The following is a 20158-nucleotide window of genomic DNA, read 5'->3' as shown; positions in this document are numbered from 1 at the left end:
GTTCTGTGCTCAAGCACCAATGTAGCTATGTTCCTCTGGGAGTGCCTCACAATAATCTTTCAGCTAAACTCTGTTAATATAACCAAGTGTAACACCAGTGACTTCTTTTGATTTCCTTCTCATTTACCCTCATGAAATAGAGGAAACTCTCTCCTTTTGTCTGGGCAAGAGAGTTGATTTATTACTAATAGTTGGTTTACTATTTTTACACAGTTTAAAAGCCAGCCTTGAGAGGTGTAATTATCTTGCCACATTGCAAGAAAGTTGACTGCAAAAGACACAGGATAACTAGCTATCTGGTAGGAAAAGGAATTAAGCTTCCCTGGTGCCCTGTTATAAAAGAAAACCTAACTGTGAAACCTGTGCATGAATTTTTAAAGAGCTGGTTATATAAGGAGTTTTAGTCTCAACTCACATTGTCTTCTCACTTTTATCTAATGCTTAAGAAAAGACACTGCCCTGAATACATAAACCCATCTGTGCAAGGCTGTTGAATTATGTACAGAAGGCCGGTGATGAATAATGTAGCAGATTTTAAAGAAAAAAAAAAGTTAATATTTTCCCATTATTGAAAGGCATTCAAGCCTGTTGTGTAAAGCTTCAGTTAATTTACTGTACCTTGCCCTCCTGAATGGTGACAACATCAGGCAAACCTCCGACGACCCTTGCGCGATCTGGAAATAAACGTAATTTTCTTTAGTGTCTCAAAATCAGCTATGTTCCAGATTCTGTTTCCCTCTATTTTTTTCCTTTTATCTTATTTATGTGCATCTTGTCTCTAATGTGCCTACTAGCAGATAACTATTCAGCATTCTTAGCACACACCATTTGGACTTAAGAAAAAGTTGAAATCACAGCAAAAGATGTGTTAATAGCTGGTGTCAGTCACTTTACAAAGGGGGACTAAAGAACATGTGTCATGCAGAATTTGCTATCAATTCAATGTTACTTCTGATTGCACAAAAGACATCTGAATTTTTGAGATCTGGTAATCTAAATTTTTTGAGTCATAAACTAAAAATGTCGTTTCCAAAAGGAAATGAATGAGACTTAATGGAGTGGTTCAGATGAGGTTTTAAATCTAAATGCAAAGACAGACTTCAGTCTTGGTGACAACAGTGAAATTCCACCACTTTGTCCATATCTGTGTGTAAATGAGGTTGATATCTGCCCTAGTTTTAAGCTCAGAGTCCCATACGAATCTTACACAAATACAAATAAGCTGATCATATGCAGGCTTTGGCGCACTTATTCTGGAATATGGATTTTGTTCATTATATGCCTTGGTGGAGCCTGACAGAGGAAGGAAATGACTATACAGAATGTTCCTTTCTAATGTATTCTGTAAAAGATGTGCTCTGGAGCACAGAGATAGCCACCTTATGAGATGAGAAATGGGACTGTGTTATGTCACTTAACATGCCAACCCCTTATAAATGGTCCAGGGTTAGAAAGGAAATGTCCAGGGCAGGGCTATTACTGATCCCTTTGCACTGTCTCAGCTGGGACATGTAGGGATCACTGTATATAGCCAAGCCCTGCTCTATGTGGAGGATATATCCAGGATGAATTAGCTCAGATCTCTCTACACATTTTTCTCCAATAACTTTTCAAAGTCCAGTTTTTATACATGTTTGAAGATCACCTGCAGTGGGAGAATTCTCTGATGTCTTAGATTTTTTTCTATGTATTTTTCTGTAAATAGGGAGAATATTGAGCTTAATTCAAGTTGATTTCTGATTATTTACTCCTTAAGTAATTAATACCTACATTTGTTTTAATAGCTATATTGGAATTGACACACAGGGAGAAGTATGAGGAGATTCAGGGATCTGTGTTTAGGCATCTGTGTTATGCAAAAGCTACTGCTGTTTTCTTACCCATTTCTGTCCCTTGACATTTTAGATAGTTCAAAACTAGCCAAGTTATTTCCTTCACCTTTGTAAACAAAGTGACTTTTATGCAGAGGACATGTATGAGAGATATCAGCAACAAAGCTAATTTTTAGAGCAAGTTAACTGGTAAAAAGAACAGGAGCTTAGATGGGAAAAATCAACATAACCTATAATTATAATGTGATGAGCTACGATTTGCACCAATATTAAATGACTAAAAGGTTGCTCTCCTTGTTTCTCCTTGGTATAAGGTCAATCTCATTTTAGGATGAGCACACGCACATATGCATGTATACATGCCCTCTCTTTCCCAACACACATCCTTCCTGGAGAGGAAGAAAATCTTCATAAACAGTTTATGGCAAACATTGTCAAAGAAGGTGCACTTACTTTTCTCTGCAATTAAGGCTTGCCTAGAGTTGACAGAAACAAAAAGGAAAGTTCAATTTCAGTTAAAGTTTACTTAGAGTGATTTAAAAATAGCTTTTCTTTTAACTGCCTTTAATCTGTTAAGGGAAATCTCTCTCATCATTTGGCAATACTGCTTTTTTTTGGGTTTTTTTTCATTACCTGTTACATAACAGTTACAGCAAAGAAATCACATGCAAAACTCCTACAGGCTTCTGTAGGACTAATATTTGTTTCATAGGATATAGTTAGCTCCAGCACAAACCAAACAAATACCGTTACTATTTTATGGCTACCATTACCATATTTAGATGGCATAATACTTACTTCAGTGACTGGAACTCAGCAAAGGCATCATCAAATGCTTTGTAAAGAGAAAAGTTGAGTTTAAAGGTAGATTCAGAGATAAATCATCACCAGTTTCAATTAAAAATGTAGAAAAAAAATTAAAATGTGACATCATTAAAGATATATTATGGATGGATGCATATGAATTGTATAAGCCTTAAAATGCTATTCAACTAATAAAGGCTATCTTGTATAAGGCAGCTATTATATATACATATGAATGCATAAACACTTTCTTTTTCTTCTAAAAGTCAAGCTTTAAGACAAAGAAATAGCAGGAGAGAAATAGGCTGAAGTAATTTCACAAAAGAGAGAAAGAAACCCACAATTCACCTAAATAATAGCTTATAGCAGTGGTCTCCCAAACTTTTTTGATTGTACACCCATATCTAACACTTTTTTGAGTATGCATCCCCAATATATGTATATTGATCTATAAATTATGTAGATGTACTACCGAAGTTCTCATATTTTCTTCCTGCACCCCAGAAGATCATCTTGCACTTACCCCACTTCAGAGAACACTGGCTTAATGAATACAAGCTACCTCTTTTTCCCATCTGCTCTGAAGTGTCACACTGATGGCCATCAAACAGCAAACTGTTGTTTCCTTTGTTAATTCAGGCTAAGCTACCATCATTGGAGAGGTCAGCCTCTCCCACTTGAAAGGGAGCAAGTTGTCTCTTTTCTCAGAAAGTGGAGATAGAGTACAGAAGAAGCAACATGGGGAAGATTATAAGGTTATTGCCCTTACACAGAGCTTGCAGACCCTAAGTGAAGCTTTAGGGCTGGGAATGACTGGGAATGGAAACTCAGCAGTTTGGAAGGAGTTAATCTATTCCTTAGGATCTGAGATGTCTCTCAGAGTAAAAGCTTCCAACAATCAATCCAAATAATTTTAGTTGTTCCTCTAAGAGTCCTTCATCAAGATGATGAAAGGTCTTGACATCTCTGAATTATAAGGAGCCTCATTATATCCATCAAAGAAATAACAGTAGCAAAGTAACAGAACAAACTTGTTCTTCAATTCCTCCTCCAAATATTACTTGGAAGGGAGAGATACAGAAGGCATTCAGTGCTACAACTTGTACTTAAAGCTGCCAATCAATGCCAGTAAGAGAAGGGATTTTGTAAGATAGCTCAGAAGCTGGGCTGACATCTGAGTAGGCAAACTGTAACTGGGTATTTGGAACAGGAAAAAGCCCTTCATAATTTATGATCTGAGAACACAGGTTGGGGAAAGCAAATTGCACTGTCCCCACAAACACTGCCAGGCTCTAGGTGTGCACACAGACCCTACAACCCAAAGGGTAACAGGTCTGTAGCAAGATCCTGCTGTAGATGCTCCTACCCTACCACAGCTTAATGCCCACATACAGATGATGTTAGCAGGTGGAATGGCCTACCTTGTCCAGAAAGATCCACCGTCTTTCTGTGTACTGTTTCACCGTCAAAGAGCTCCATTGTGTATTTGCCTTTATCCTGTGGAGTTGGCTCACTGATCTGCAACCAGATCTGCTCCCCGGTGACACCAGTCTTCACTCGGTCTGTAAACTTAATCTGGGTATCACTGAAAAATACAGAACAATGTTACCCTTTTGTTTTACTGGAGTATAAAAGGCGTTTGCTCATGTTGAGTCACTGAGTACATCTGCAGATTTCCAAGCTGCTATAGTATGCCACCATATTCTGAAACTTCTGAATTGAAATTCTTGCTAAAGCTGTGGGCCAAATGGACGTAATTGATATGGCAGTCCTTCCCTGTTCAAGGTCTAGCTTTCCTCAAAGCCTGCAGAATGGTTATGCATCTTACTCTATGACCTGAGCTGTAAAAGAGTTATACAGCTTTAAAAGCCATTTCTCTGAAGGGTAATTCATACACCCTCAAACATTCAAGTTCTCTTTTTTAGCATAGGTTTATTTCTGTTTAGGCAAAACAAAACTCTATAGGGCTGTACCTACAAAAAAACACACTTCTGTCAAAAATGGTGTTTGTCCAGTTGGAATGTTTTCTGACGGTCTGCTAGGCTTTGGCATTTACAGTTAAACTTACTTTGACCTACATGCATCTTCTTCTACAAAATGTATCAATTTCTCAGCTTCCTAGCAGTTAATGAATTAATTTCTCAGCAGTTAATTGCCCTGGAGGAAGCAAAAGAAGTTTGTCAAATAAGCCACTTATTTTCTTTTGATCTTTAAATTCATAATTTCAAGAATACTGGAAGCACAAAGAACTTTTTTTGCTAGATTAATTTGATGTGCTTCAAGATGAAATTAGTTTCTGAAAATTAAATAGAGAAGTCAGATAGAGAAAGAAGAATACATTTAAGAGAGAGGGGAAAAACACAGAATATTTTATATTCATTTATAGTTTTGAAACACTTAGGACTCCTGATGATACTAGGCCCAAATGGGTGCCAAGAATCAGGAAAACCTCAAACTGCTTTCATTTCTCTGACAGGGTTGCTGGTTAGCATCAGTGTAAATAATTATAGACAGCCTGCAACAGCAGATTCTGGCTATGCTGGGCCTCATTTTATTGAGAGATCAGTAATTCACATTCCATCCTAAAGACTAACTACTACCATGTCCTCAGGAAGTGAAACAGCAAGAATAGTAATAATATATTTGAAGCAATCTAAGCTGTTTACTTCTTTGGGTTTTCCAGTGCACATTGTTTGTGCTGGCTGAGAATTCAAATCTGTCTCCTGGATCCGGATATGCAACTCCCATTAATTTTATGGAGAGCTGGGCATTCAAATTCTTCTTTAAAATCTCAGTTCTGTCTGTCTTGGTTAGGTCCATAGTGCTCACAGGAGGGGCTGTCTGGATTTTACTGCCCCAGGCACACAGTGGAACTTGCTTTGCCTCCTAAATGTGAACCCATGCATTAAGAGGATGTGCCCACTTGTCCCAGTTCCTGTGAATTGTGGCTTCTAGACAAGCAGACCTCCAAGCTAGGTATCTCTGAAAGTATGGTGCTGGCCTTTTAAAGCTCATCAGTCTCTCAGGTTACGTTTGCATCATTCCTTAAAACTGATTCAGGAAAAGACTTAGCTCCCATCCCTGAGGTGGGAAGTGCTGTGAAGCAACACAGCCCTGAGAGCATCCCAATGCATGGGACTATCTGTCTCGTGGGGAAAACAACAGGAGGCCCATTTACCACTAGTGCCTGACTCTTGTACTGGTTTCACGTGGATGTAATTCATTGAAACTAACTCATATGAGAGAAGGACTCATGAAAAAGGTCTCCTTCATATATCCATTTTTTCCCCCTGAGTCTACCAAAACAAAATAGCACTGACTTTTGCCAAGTTTTGTGTACTTACTTGTGCACCCAGCCTACTCTCAGATCATCCACATAATGAGTAACATAGGAGTACAGCCTGATACCCTCAGCTGTGCTCTGGATTTTCAGGTCTGTTGCAGATAAAGCTGAAAGAAGAGCACATGGTTTTATGCAGCCATGCAACCACTCATTGTGTGTCACAATGAGTCATTCATTGGAAAAGAGAATTAAGTGCTTACCAATCCTTCTGCATACTTCATTCATCAGATCTGCAAAAGCTGTGGAAATAAAACCCAGAGACTAAGACTCTGTGTCTGCAACTCAAGCACAGTCAATAAAAGGACAAGTACAGGCTCTGAAATATTCTCCCCCAGTAGATTTGAAAAAAAAATCAAAAGCATATTAAAAATCTGTGTGATGCAAAAATACAGCCTGTTATTCCATAATTTCCAGACTTCATTTAACTGCAGCCTCGATGATTACTGCTGCAGCTGAACAAAACTGTACTATTCTATTTTTTTTTGGTAAATGACACTGTTCAGTTGGAATGCCAACCCATCTATGTACATTCTAATGGGCAGGGTTTGTTTCCACTTGCTGAGAAATCTAAGTGAAATTTTAAAAACATAGTAATCACAATGAGTGGAAAGGCCCCTAAATAAATGAACGGCAAAACATAATAAAAAAGTGAAATAATCTTAAATTTCCTGGTTCTATAGCTTCTTTTTATACTTGTAGACTTACATTACTGATGGCCCCCTGAGGAAGCCTGTTATCACTGTACAGAATCCAGATACAATAAGCTGTATTAAAACATTCTTTGAACTGAAAAATCTCATTTTTTCTAATGGGATGATTTTGTACACAGAAGGAGCAAAGCCACAGGAGGGTGACACATGCAGTTGCCTGTATTACCCTGAACCCACTTGTAGGCAAGCAGTCAGGCTGTCAGCTGGTGTGACTGGTAGCATAAAGAAAGTGGCTCTGACCTGTGTCCTTTAGCTTTAGCTGGCTGGAGTCCTTTCCTCTGTCATCCTTCAGTATGACTTCGTAAGTGCCAGCATCTTTCCTAGAAAACTGCAATATTATAACAATAAAACCAGTTTTCAGAACAGCTACTGTAGAAAAATTTAGAATTCAGAACCCAGCTGATGTCTCATCCCTGTCCCCAGGGAGGTGTCTGATGCCTAGGGCTGCCTAGTGCCCTCAGCTGCCCTGCTCCTGGCTGGGGTGGTGGGATAGGCTTTGGTTGGGGGTCCTGGCCTACAGCCACAGGGAAGCCCCCAGCCCCAGGGTGCCCTGACTCTTCCCCTCTTCCACAGCCAAAGAACCAAGAGTGAAGAGATGAAGAGGTGAATGCAGTTCATTCCCCAGGAGTCTGCAGCAAGGCTGGATATGGACCAGACCTCTCTGGTGACTCCAAGAGGGTGGCCCTCTGAAAGCCTGAGAGACAAGTGCTTTCCAAATGCCGTTTGAAACATAAATATGGCCTCATTCTGCTGTTAAACTGACATGCAGAGGAAGTGACAAGCTTATTATCTCCTCTGTCATCATTTCCTGAAAATCCGAGCGAGCAGTTATAGACATTTGCTTTAACTAAAACACAGACGTCTTGTTTTTCCATTTTTAAAACCCACTTCCTTTTTTGATTGTTTTGCTAAAATACCAGATTAGATCATATCATACATCTGAATTCATAACACTAAATTCAGCTGAGGGCTAACAAGGACAGTCACTCACCTCTGATATCAGCAGAGTACACACTCCATCCTTAAAATCATGTTCTTCATCTACCATTATCTCTCTGTCATCTTTGTACCATAGGATGTGTGTTTCCTTCTTAATGTTAGCCACCTAAGATGGGTGAAAACTACATTGTAATTATTCTTTTTGAATAGGGGAACTTAGTGTTGCATGGGTTAGCCTCTTCAAGTCTCTCAGAACAGCAAGCTTTACAACTTGATAGCAATGAGTTATTGCAGGCCTCCATTTTAAAATGAGGGCTGCAAAAGGAAAAAAACAGCAGGGATGAAAAGAGAAAGAAAAGGACTGCTAACAGCTTCAAGGAGCCCAGGGAACCAGTGGATCCTGCCCAGGGGATTTATACACACATAAAGCAGCCAAAAAAGAGAAATTCCCAGGGTTTACAAAGACTTGTCGTTCTTATTCAGATGCCTTTTCCTGGGTGAGTGGCTGACAGGCTTGAAGAAAAAAGTGCAAGCTATTTTTCAAGGTGTTTTGTTACACACAGTGAGCAGTCACCCCAGTGTGATTAGTCCTCAGAGGCTCTGTACCATTGGGCATATTGGTATAAAAGCAAAGGGCGTGTCCCTTCCCACCTTCACCATCTAAGTAGCGTTTGGTCAAAGTGCTTTGAACATTGTACTCAATGTTTTCTTTGTCCCTTACCTTACATTTCAACATCACGTTACAGTCATCAGTAACTTCCCATCCCAGTTTATCCACAAAATGAGGACCTGTTTAAGATTACAGATGTATTTTTAAAGGTCACATCAATAGTATTCATGATACAAACCCAAAGACAAATGTGTTTTTCTTGACAAGAATATTGTTATCTTTTAATGTAGTTTTATTTTTCCTATTTCTCCTTAATCAACCATATAACAGAACAAACACCATCTACTTCAAATTAACATGTAAATATACACAAACTCTTAACAGACTAACGCATATGACATTCATACAAATATCCATATTATCACCTTGTTTCCTGTGCCACTCTTTTCTCTGGAAATCTGCTTCATCCTGCAGCTTTTTGAATACTAGGAATTAAAATAGTAAGAAATACAATGTTAACCATCATGTGCCATTTGTATGGTACTGAACACAGCTGCAACTCTGTTCTTTGGAGGTCAGTAAGGATCCTGCCATAGGGTCAAGTTTTCACTGGACATTTTACAGTGTCAGGAGCTGATTGCAGCTAACTCAACTTCCCTAGCTGCTTGCAGACATCAGGAGTTTAATGTGGCATGTCTGATGAAGCATAATCCTCCATCTTACAGCTACTTTATGCTCTTGGTAGGAAGGCAAATGAACACCAGCAAAGTTAGCAAGCTGCTCAAGCTCTAAACGTGCACCCTACTTGTTCGCAACTGAATGGGCTTCTTACAGGGGAAATTTTCATTCCACCCATAGAAAAGCAAACCCTGACAGTCTGCAATATTTACATTTTTATAACAATTCCCCTTCTTCCCAGCACTTTAAAAATTTAAGTAAGTTCACACATATGCCCTGTCCTATATGAGGCAGGCAAGTACTGTGACATGAAAAAACACTGGAACATCTATTGTATTGAAAACAGTGGAAAGCAATGATGACAGCTGAGGTAATCTCAGTATTATTTTTCCAGCCTACTGTGCAATATAGATTAGCTCACCATCACCAATGAGGACAAGGCTGGATTGATTGGTTGCTTTTCCATCCTGCAGTTGGAAAGTGTAAGTCCCTTCATCCTTGTCCTCAAGTTTATCCATAATCATTTCAACAAGGCCAGTCTTCTGGTCCACTTTCATTTTATATTTCTTCAGGAATGGAAAGTAAGGAAGCAATCAATGGGTATCAGAGTCAGCAAATATTTGTCAAATGTTATATGGTGTCTTCAGTTGAAATTCTATTTTCTTTTTACAGATTTCCACTATCTCTCGTACAACCAAATAAATATGTTAAAGGTGAAGCCTGTTTACTGATGCTATACAAGCATGTGACATGCCTGTTGTACAGTGATTACTGTGCTCTTTTTCATTGGAAAGACTTAGATTTGAACCTCTTCAGAATAACACTTTCTTTAAGGATGATTGTATTTTCATAAGGTTTTGTGTAGAATGCTCCATCTCTGCCTTCTACCTGGTATCAGTGTTGCAACAAATACCTGCCATGTCATGTCTTTGGGAGTAACAAGTCCTGCTGCTGGAAACAACGACTTGGGAATCCTTGCTTGGTGTAATAAACTCCTCCAGACATCAGAGAGAGTGACAACCAACCACAAGGGTATTCTAGAGCTATAGATGAAGGGTAGAATGAATCTGGTCTAGGGCAGTGACTCCTTGCAGACCAGTAACTGCTTACCTGCACCTCCTATGGGTCTCACTAGTTAAGAGAATGCGTGGTACTCACAAAAATGATAAGAAATCATTTAACTCCACTTTGTGAACTGCATCTAGAAGAACTCAGTTGGAGCTCAGAACTATGGACAAAATCTTTCTAATGATGCTCTAAATGAGAGCATCATAGCTCTCCTATTTCTTGTGAAAACGCATTAGTGTGGAACACTAAGTTGGAAGTATATTGGAGACAGACATTAATACTCATTGGTATTTATAAAAATGCAAACACATATAAGCAATGAAAAGACTTACCTCTCCATTGAAAATCTCCTTATCATTAAATATAAAGTTGGCCTTTGCATTGCCAGACAGTTTTTCAGCTTGCAACCAGAATCTCACTTCCCCTTTTTCCAAGATTTCCACTGCCAACTCAGAGGCAAGTGGGACAGCTAGAAAAAAGAAACAAAAGAATGAAGCATAAACTTTGCCTGTGCCCAACAACTGTTTTCTTCTTTAAACAGAAAGCCACTTTTTCCTTTCATACTGATTACTGCATGCAAGGTAACCAGCTTATGATAGCTTTTCATATAGACAGAATGCCTTTCCACCCACATAGACACAGGATGACAGACAAGTTTTAATCTTTTGATTCAATCAGGTCTGTACAGACTGGAAGTGTTCAGGATTTGAGTTATGCTCCATTTTAATACAAGGCTATTTCAAAACTAAACTGCAAGCATCTCTGCAGCATGATGTGCATCTGTATGGTGCAGATACGTGTTTAATGAGTTGCCCAACAGTATTACTCTAGAACAGTGAACTGACTCAGCAGAAAAAGAAAAGCACAAAAAGAAACCCAAGCATGAAGACAGATCAGAAAGTCAGGTGCTGAGCTCCAGATTGGGAGATTTCTGTAAGCACTCTGATCCTTTGCTGAGTGCAAATTCCATCTCCAGAATTTACAAAGTATTATAACACCCCCTTGGTCTCCCCAGTACATTTTGTTTAGCTGTGAATAATGGGAATCCCCCACATGTAGACCAACTCCTTGTGTTAGCAGGAAAAACAAAATAATGTGAAGAGTACTATACCATATGTAATATTAGTATTTCTTATTCTTTTTTATTTTTCCTTGTTCTAATTAGTAGAAGTCCTCAGCTTGCTCTCACTTTAACTGCTTGTTAAGATACCTTAATCAGCAACATGAAGCATAAGCATTTAGACTCTGATACTGGGGCATATTGTTCATTTAATCAGCTTCCATCAGCTGTCTTAGTTGATTCTCAGATTCTCAACAAAAATCATACTCTGGGGAGTACATATGCTGTAAGTGAACTCTCCCCCAGTCTCTGTTTTCACAGCAGTGTAAAGTCTGCATTGCTAGGGTGTAACATGGAACAGCTGAGGGCAGTGTACAAACACATTGCAAAATGCTTGATGATACAGTCTGGTGATAGCATAAAGACACACCTCCTTCTAGACAAATCCCAGGGCAGGGTTGTTTCTTTAGCTCTGTGTATGCAAAGGCCCAGCTACAGCAGGAGAAGACTGGGACAGATGTACCATCTTTCTACTTGCACCATTCTAAACAACTGGGGTGTCTTCTGGAGCAGAGGTGCCATCCCACCCCACTGCCAAACAAAGTTGAGGGTAAGGGTCCCCCATATCTTCCTTGCATGATCATCCCTTTGCCACATGTACACCATCGCACACCAGCATGTGTGCTTTTGGTGCCTGAGTGGCACAGGACCTGTCTCTGGCGAAAATAAGGCTTCTGGGAGGTGAGGTGACAGTCAGAGAAAATAAAAGAAAAGAGAATAATGAAAATGACATGGGCTTAACCAGAGAGAGGAAAGCCTGGAGCCTGGAGGGACAGAATTACCATGAGGGAGCAAGGCAAAGAACAAGCCCACAGGTGTGTGCCCCAGCACTGCAAATGATCTGTGTGAAGCTTCCTCACCCAGCGCATCACTTTGCTTGTAAGAAACAGAAGGAATCTCAGGTCTTGCATAATTTGTCATAACAAAACAACTGAAATGCTACAGGAGCCAGTGGAAGCAAGAGAGGGAGGATGTGAATAGGCATCAGGCTGCACTGCCTTTGTCTCGCTGTCAGCTCTACGGCAAGATTAAACCCACACTTGATTTGCATGTAATTAACTATGAATGTCAGTCTAACATGGGAGAAAGGAAGGTATCACAGAAGCTGTTAAAGGCTGAAAGGTTGCAAAAGGATTCTTTTTGGAGAATAGGCTGATCACTTCTCATGAAGTGAGACAAAGGATGAATCTGTGTTACAGTCCTCCATGAACAAAGTCTTATTTTAAAATATTTCTATAAGCACCAAATGACAGTTTCTTCAGGCATTTCCTAACCATCTTGCTTACAAAGTTTTACATCCTGTTTGTATAGCATCACAAACTACTGTGAGCACTTGATAGAGAGTCTTCGGGCAGTTACTAAATTGTATAGTTGGAACAGTTTGTTTTTACCTAGAACCAATAGACTATCACACCCATACGTAGCTGTGTTCTGTGAGGCTGCATTGTTCAAGCAACCCATTTTCCTGCAGAGTTACTGGCTGCAGGTGTTTCTAAGCAGAAGTTTCAATTAATGCAGTTCAGAAGTTCAAACAAAGCAGCAGGCAAGAGCTCATCTTGAATCAGAAATGCCTAGCAACTAATTCTTTTTTAAGAGTTTTGGGTAATCCTCAAATAGATTATCTGGAGATAGAACTAAGGTTTCGTGTTGATCCACAGGAGGTTCTTACTATTTTTCTAGCCTCATAGGCATGACCAAATGAATCTCAACCTCTTTTTTTTAGTGTCAACAGGGCCTGGAGTGACCAAAGCAAGTCAGACAGTTTTCTCCTTAAGGGTACATTCTGCAGTGATCTCCTTTTCTGCCTGTGCCTCCTGAAAGCTTATGCACAACTAGAAGTGTACTGTTAGCTAATACAATGCAAAAAAAGAAGGCACCATCTGTGTCCTGAGGAGCTTATTTTGTGACATTTGTTATATATAGTTATATTAGTTATATTAGTGCAATAGCACTCAGAAGGGTCAGGGCAAGTAAGGACATGTGACAGCAGCGAGGTTTTGTGATGACTAACTTCCAGCGTGAAGACATAATTAGGAGGAAAGAACTAGGAGGAGCAGGAGTAAACAAGGGGATGCTTAGACTGTCATTAAGATGTCAAAAGGTGATGCAGTATGTTGACAGGAGTAGAGCTGGTATGAAAAAGACACGAAAGGAAATGAGAAAGAGATGTAGGCAAAAAGACAGGCCATTTCTTCAGCCAAGTTTTGACTGGACTGAGGCACGATATGGGCTGAGTTGGCAGAAGTGTCAACAGTGTATGCACGAAGCTGAAGATGTTAAAATATAGACAAGAATTTTAGTGACTGGAATGAAAAAAAAAAAAAGAGAATATTGTGGGAAAAGATGAAACCAGGTTTAGGTCTCATCTCATTGTGTGTAATAGAATTCATTACACAATCCATTATTTTTTTTTCACCAATTATTCACATTGCAGTGAAAATAACCAAATTGTGCTAGTAATAGCACAGGATATCACAAAGGTATGGGAGGTCTGTGGAGTTGACAAAAATACCATCCCAAGCTGCAGGAATGATGTTTGTATTGTCAAGTGTTAAGGAAAGAGGGAGGAAATGAATTTTCGACAGGAAAGTTCTCTCTCTATATATATCGATCATTACAGCTGACTTTTCTACAGTTGCATTAACCTTGAATTTGGAGCAAAGAGAATTTTTCAACTTCTGGTTTTCAAAACAGGTTAGGTATGCTGAGTGAGTATAAAAGGCTGTTCTGTAGAAGAAACAAAGCCAATGGAATACTTATTTTGCAGCTGCTATATAGACTTATTACATGCCTAGACCAATAGCCTGCAACAGGTTGAGAAGAACATCAGCAATATACAAATGTACTGGGAAAAAAAGAAAAAAAAAAGAGAAAAAAATAAAGGAAAATAGATTTTAAAAGCAAAACTACTTTCACTTGAAATTACTGTAATGACTTCCCCACCTGATGGTGACAGGAGCTTTGTGATACCCCACTGCATGCAAAGCTCTCCCTTATGGACATATTTGATTCACTTACTTGGGAATTTGCGTTCATGGCTCAAAGCAAGCAGACGTTTCATTTCTGCAAAAGACAGAAAAGAAGTAATATAAGGTGTGCACGCCTCATGCATCTGAGATGCACAGAAGCAGGGAAAAACAGATGTAAAGGCAAAACAGGCATGCTTAATAGACATTGTGTCTACCTTCCTCATCAATTGTGTAGCTTGATGAAACTCCATCAGTGTCTGTAACAACACAAGAGTAAATTCCCAAATCATCTTCTCCAAGATCCTTAAAGGTAGCTTTTGACCTTTAAGAAAACAAACATTTTGATAAAGAGATGAGATCAGTCTGAACAAAACCCCTTCTTTATGTATGTAACACCAGATAAAAATAGTCTTGTATTAGCTTTTGCTCTGACTGAACAGGAAAACTTGGGGCTCTGGCCATTATAAACTGGATTAGGTCCTATCATATGTGGTACAAATGAAGGTGGCACAACTCTAACATAGTGACAAAACCACTGGAGATAGCTAGTTTAAACTAGCTCAAGCATGCTTAACAACCTTAAGGGTCTCTCCCAACTTCAGATATTCTATGGACTCTATGTTGTCAAGTCTTTGATGAGTGTGGAAGGATGCTGTAAGCACAGGCTGATTCAGTTTTCATATGCAATACCATGAGTGTGGTGAGTGAGCCACAGGGTTTTTTCTTATGATTTCTGTAACTAGAAGAGTGCATGGGCACTTCATAGGGTGAACCTGTGCATTTGCCATTTCTTCCTTTCTGTTGAAAGCAGAAAGAAACAGAGTAGGCTTCTAAAACATTATAGAAGTTTACAAATCAGGACATGTAATACCATCAGAAGAGACTCCTGCCTAATCCAGCACCTCCAAAGATTGCAACAGTGTTACATGGCAAAAGCATTTTGCAAGCAGCCAGATAATTTTATCCTTTGAGGATTATTAAAATATAACAATATGTATTATTAAAATAACAACAGTAGAAATAATAATTTGCCTTGATTGAGAAGTTATTAGATGAAAGAGCACAGATTTTCTCTCCCTATTCTGAAACATAACTAAATTGCCTAAGCAGGAAGTCTGACTTGTTTTGTGCAAGCTGCAATTTCCAAATGGCCTGCATATGGACTTGCTGGAGAACAGCATATTCATGAAGTAGCCTTTCAGTAACTCTGACTGAGGTCATACATCCAAAAGGATGGATTTCTGTCTAGATCTCTCAAACACCAGGCTATTGCTGTCCCCAGGGGTTCTTACTTTCCGCCTTTGGTATCAATGTTCAGTCGGGCGTCATCCTCAATCGGTTCATAATTCTTGGACCAAACAAACTTAGAGTTAGGAGACATCTGATCACACTCAAAGTTCAAGGAAATGGCTCCATTGTCATCAACAACAACTTCTACTTCCTTGGTTCCTGAAAGAGCAGAACAAGGCAATTCCAGATAGAGAAACCAGCAGACAAGTTTATATAGATACCATTTATAGGGTGGATTAAGCAGATCCCTGCTATTTTCTTAGTTGGCACATAAATTGCTTCAAACTTTGGCATTCTCAGTCTTGGATTCTCAAGAACAGTTTTTATTCTAATCCACAGATTAAACAGCATTGTAAATCAACTGATTTATTTGAGCAAACCTAAGCACACATGACAGTCATGATATTTGTTCTGTAAAAAACTGAAGGGAAAAAAAGAAAAGGAAGCCTCTAAATCCACTAAATGTTTGAAATATTAAATAGCAATATTTTCCATGGTAAAGGGTAGTCATAGCTTTCATTATGCCACATAAATTCCTTTTTCCCTAAGAATATAAGAGCTCTAAAGGGAATACTGTGTGCAACTGGGTATTCAAAGAGGTTCAGGAGGCAGAAGAGGAAACAGTTGAGTTGCCGCAGCAGTGAACACTTGTGCAATAGAGGCACATTTTCAGTAGCACTGGCTTCACTCCGGGAGGTTGGTTTAATTGCAGTGCTTGGCATCCGGCCCTGCCACCGTTTGCAGCATTAATCCTGAGCCCACAAAGCAGTGAATATTTGCAATTAGCTACTTAAGTTGCCCACCCTGTTTTGCCAGTACCTGAAGTCCTTGAGCTGGATAAAGTGACCCAGTTTGTCTTTTAAAAGGCTCTGGGGATGAATCCCAGATCAGAAACCTGAAGGCACCTTTATCGTGCCCCCTTGCACACCAGTGAAGCTGAGGGAATTTTGTCTGGGATTCGGGCAGCTGGGCAAGCTCATCATCTGTGGTGTTAACTTTCATTTCAACAACTTGTCAGAATGTCAGTGAGGGCTTGTGCACTGAGAGCTGCTGGAGAACATCCAGACTCCTTTTCTGAACAGCTCTGAGCTGGGTCTCCCATCTGAATAAGACACTCATGTTATATTACTTAGCCTAAGACAGTTCTGGGCTGCCTAGAATGCTAATGACACACTTCCTCCACAAAGTATTGTACCTTAAAAACAAAATCCTTATTCCTGACATTAAGATTAAATGCTTTATTTTTATCATAGTTCTTAATGAGCCTCAAGCATACAAGCAGATTTCTGTGTTTCATCATCCTAATACCATACAATGTCCTCTCCAGCACTGTGAGTAGCTCCTGTAATGACAATTTCTGTACATGCAGCTTTCTTAGTATTTATAATTTGCCATAACCATTTAATGGAAAATGAGATTAATATTCCCATTTTGTTACTGTTACTTACCAGCCCTCACAGTAAGAAAGCACATTAAGTACCAATATATGATAAATGAAATCTAAGGTACACAAATATTTTTCCAGGCAGCAGCATATTCACTATTTTTCTATAATTTAATTTTTTATATGCATATTCATCTCTTGACTGCAGATCATTAGCACAGAAATCTTCTGATGGCAGATTATGCAATGTGCAAAGAATTACAGCCAGAAGGTTCATTTGAAGGACAGGATCTATTATATTTGTTTTAGAGTATTCTCGTTTTTATAACAATGCATTGCATTTATTTCTAGAAATGTTTACAGGTGTTTACTTGTAATATTTATATACATTTATATATGTAGTATTTATATAAGTAAAAAAAACTTTTTAAATTACTGACCAGAATTCTCCACCCATCCTACAAAGTAGAGCCAAAGAGGCCCCTGTACTAGCAGCAGTCTTAATTTCCCTCCTCTAGATAGCTCAGAGGTTTCAACATATCATTCAGAGCTTCTCTTAAAGTCATTGTGAGAAATAAAATACTTAGATGTCATATAAAAATCTCCATTTTCCTGAGTGTTATACTGCATTGAAAGGAAAGAGATAACATGAAGATAAAGCAGAAAGCTTCAAAACACTAGTTAATGGTACCATTTTGAATGCAGCTAGTCAGAAAAGTTGAATGGGACAGGGTTTCGCTAATTTCTGAGGTTCAAGCCCTTCTCAAGTGACTGATGCAGGAGCAGAAGCTAATTTTGCTTTGCACCAAGATGCACAAGGATTAAGGGCAGCAATGGGGAACAGCTGCAGTCTGCTTTTGGGTTTACTCTATTTCCTGTGAGGTCCACACACTCCAAAGTACTTTTGTCTAAAGACAAATTTACAGCCCAAAAGTAGCCTGGATTGGTGGGGTATGTTTTTTAACTAAATTTTGGGAGATAAGTATAAAAATTAAATGCGGTTTTCAAACAAGAGAAAGTGGATGCAAAGTATCACATAATTATATTTACACATTTCACTGCATACAGACAATTGGTACGATTTGCATTAAAGCAAATATTTTCATTTGGATATCTTTACTTACATTCTCTGATTAGAAATCTCAATTGTTTTGACATTTTACGTATTTGCCAAAACCAAAATTCCAGCAGGAATTGTCTGGAGACACCTGACAATATTTTGTCTCTATCCAAAATGGTGATAAAGGCAGCATTCATTGGGCAACAACAAAACACTTGTGGTAATTTGAAAAATAAAACTGTATGATTGGTCTTGAGATTTGGGTGTTTTGAGTGGGAAAGGCAGAAGCCTCACCAAGAGGCTGCTTTCCAAAATAGTTTTTTTAATATGTCTTTTGTCCTTTCTTAGTGTGTTGTAGGAGATTACTTTTGTGGATGCTGTATCTGCAGATACAGAGCCAATCTTCAAGGGTGACTCCAGCAAACCATTGCACTTGAATTCCTACTGAAAGGGGTCTCCAAAGTGACTTCATTATGTTTTAAAGCCTTTATTTCAAAGGCCAAGGGAAAAAAGGTGATTTCTTGTACCCTTTTCTCAGGCACATTACTAGGTTAAAGAAAGGAAAATAATAAAGCATAAACAACAGGTTTACTATAGGATAGGCAAAATCTGCATATGTCCTATTTTGTGGTTGAGCTGATCCTAGTGGGTCTTCTACTTATGCAAATGATATACGCAAATCTTACAATTTAATTATGTTTTTTTATATTCCTGAAGCTGTATTTATGGTAAGAAAATCTGTTCTGACATGAAAGTGTACCAGACAAGAAAGTAAGATATGACCTACAACATTTCCTACTTAGAAAAACAGTTTGACTTGACAGAGGTGGGACTGCTCACATGCAGGCTGTATGTAAACACAAACAGGAACCTGTTTAAACATGATGAAAAAGAGGAAGTATTTCTAACAAACCTGGTCGTGTTTCAGCTACAACCGGACTTGTGACATCTGATGGTTTCCCAACACCAGCCTGGTTCGTTGCCCGCACACGAAACACATAGCTCACACCTTGTTTTAGGCCACCTATCTGGAGGAGCAAATATACATGCACCATGTGTTACAAAACACTGATTTTAATTTCATGCTTACTACAGATCAGTCTGAATACTTGACAATTATATTTCCTTTCCTTTTTTGCTTTGCTTCTTTTACAGTTGACAAATATTTCAAATATTTCTTCCTTTTTTGTTGGTTTTTTTTTTTTTTCAGTTCCAGAATGACATGACTAATCTGTATGGCTTGCTCCTTCCGTGTATGCATAGCTAATATTTAGACAGCATCATTACTAAAGGAGGCCTACAAGAAATCTAGAGGGCATGTAGTGATAGGACAAGGAAGAATGGCTTTAAACTGAAAGAAGGAAGGTTTAGATTAGGCATTAGGAAGAAATTCTTTACTGTGAGGGTGGTGAGGCACTGGCACAGGTTGCCCAGAGAAGTTGTGGCTGCCCCGTCCATGGCAGTGTTCAAGGCCAGGTTGAATGGGGTTTTCAGCAACCTGGTCTAGTGGAAGGTGTCCCTGCCCATGGCAGGAGGCTTGGAACTATGTGATATTTAAGGTCCTTTCCAACTCTAGCCATCCTACGATTCTATGATTTCTTTGCAAAAGGAGCATTGTTACTGAATAGGATGTTTGTAACATATTTACATCGACCTCTGAAACATCACAGTCTTTTACTGTGGGTAAATTCTGTCCTTTAAAAATGAAATTATCAGAGTAATAAACGCCAGCTGTACTTATTTGGAAACAGGAGAGCAATAATTGTACAGATTTAATTGTAGTGACTTGAGGAATCATACAGCACTTGTTAATACTCCTTTAAAACATCTGAAAGTATCACAGTTTAAAGTGAGCTGTCTTTCAAATATTCTGAAAAGCATATCACTAGCAAACCTACTTCAGGTGTATCTCTAGAACTGAAACACTGCTGACCCTTTATTTAGAACTCATTCCACAAAATTTTGAGACATAATAGTGCACAAAGATTGTGTTTAACTTGCTGTGAAACATGAGCAGATGGTACTTTGTATCCTCAAGAACCACCTGCCACATTATCATAACATCTAGTTTCATGCTATCTGCTTTTGTGTAGTGATATCTATCTTGCCCTTTGAGCCAGAAAATGCTAAGGATGCCTCCTGTGTTACAGAATGGTATTTGGATTTAGCAGTGCTTTCTTTTATTTTTAGGTTTGTCATACCAGCTTATCTTCTGAGTTACCGTCTTGTCTGACTATACAGACATTACATTGTGTGTATCCTCAATACAACATAGCCTACTATTTCATTAAATGGAACCATGTTCAGAACATGATGCTACTGAAGGCTGACTTCATCAAGGTTATACTGCT

General features: G+C 38.9%; 1 protein-coding gene across 1 annotated transcript in view; it reads right to left on the bottom strand.

The window, feature by feature from the left end:
- MYOM1 (myomesin 1) overlaps nt 1–20158 on the bottom strand; it is a 75026-nt gene that overhangs the window by 9320 nt on the left and 45548 nt on the right. Inside the window, exons 22-37 of the mRNA XM_061356393.1 lie at nt 18721–18835; nt 15366–15522; nt 14289–14395; nt 14123–14167; nt 10317–10453; nt 9338–9482; nt 8664–8723; nt 8350–8417; nt 7681–7794; nt 6930–7017; nt 6180–6218; nt 5981–6086; nt 4058–4221; nt 2631–2667; nt 2286–2308; nt 619–674 (exon numbers count right to left, since the gene is read on the bottom strand). Of these exons, the coding sequence (XP_061212377.1) occupies nt 619–674; nt 2286–2308; nt 2631–2667; nt 4058–4221; nt 5981–6086; nt 6180–6218; nt 6930–7017; nt 7681–7794; nt 8350–8417; nt 8664–8723; nt 9338–9482; nt 10317–10453; nt 14123–14167; nt 14289–14395; nt 15366–15522; nt 18721–18835 (1461 nt within the window). The remainder of the gene's footprint in view (nt 1–618; nt 675–2285; nt 2309–2630; nt 2668–4057; nt 4222–5980; nt 6087–6179; nt 6219–6929; nt 7018–7680; nt 7795–8349; nt 8418–8663; nt 8724–9337; nt 9483–10316; nt 10454–14122; nt 14168–14288; nt 14396–15365; nt 15523–18720; nt 18836–20158) is intronic.

Source organism: Neopsephotus bourkii, unplaced genomic scaffold (assembly GCF_033783945.1).
Source record: "Neopsephotus bourkii isolate Nb327-2 ecotype Australia unplaced genomic scaffold, CSIRO-AGI_Nbou_v1 NB_846, whole genome shotgun sequence".
In the NCBI taxonomy this organism is placed as follows: Eukaryota; Metazoa; Chordata; class Aves; order Psittaciformes; family Psittacidae; genus Neopsephotus; species Neopsephotus bourkii.
Note: the sequence above shows the minus strand (reverse complement) of the source record. Positions and strands in the feature narration are given on the sequence as shown.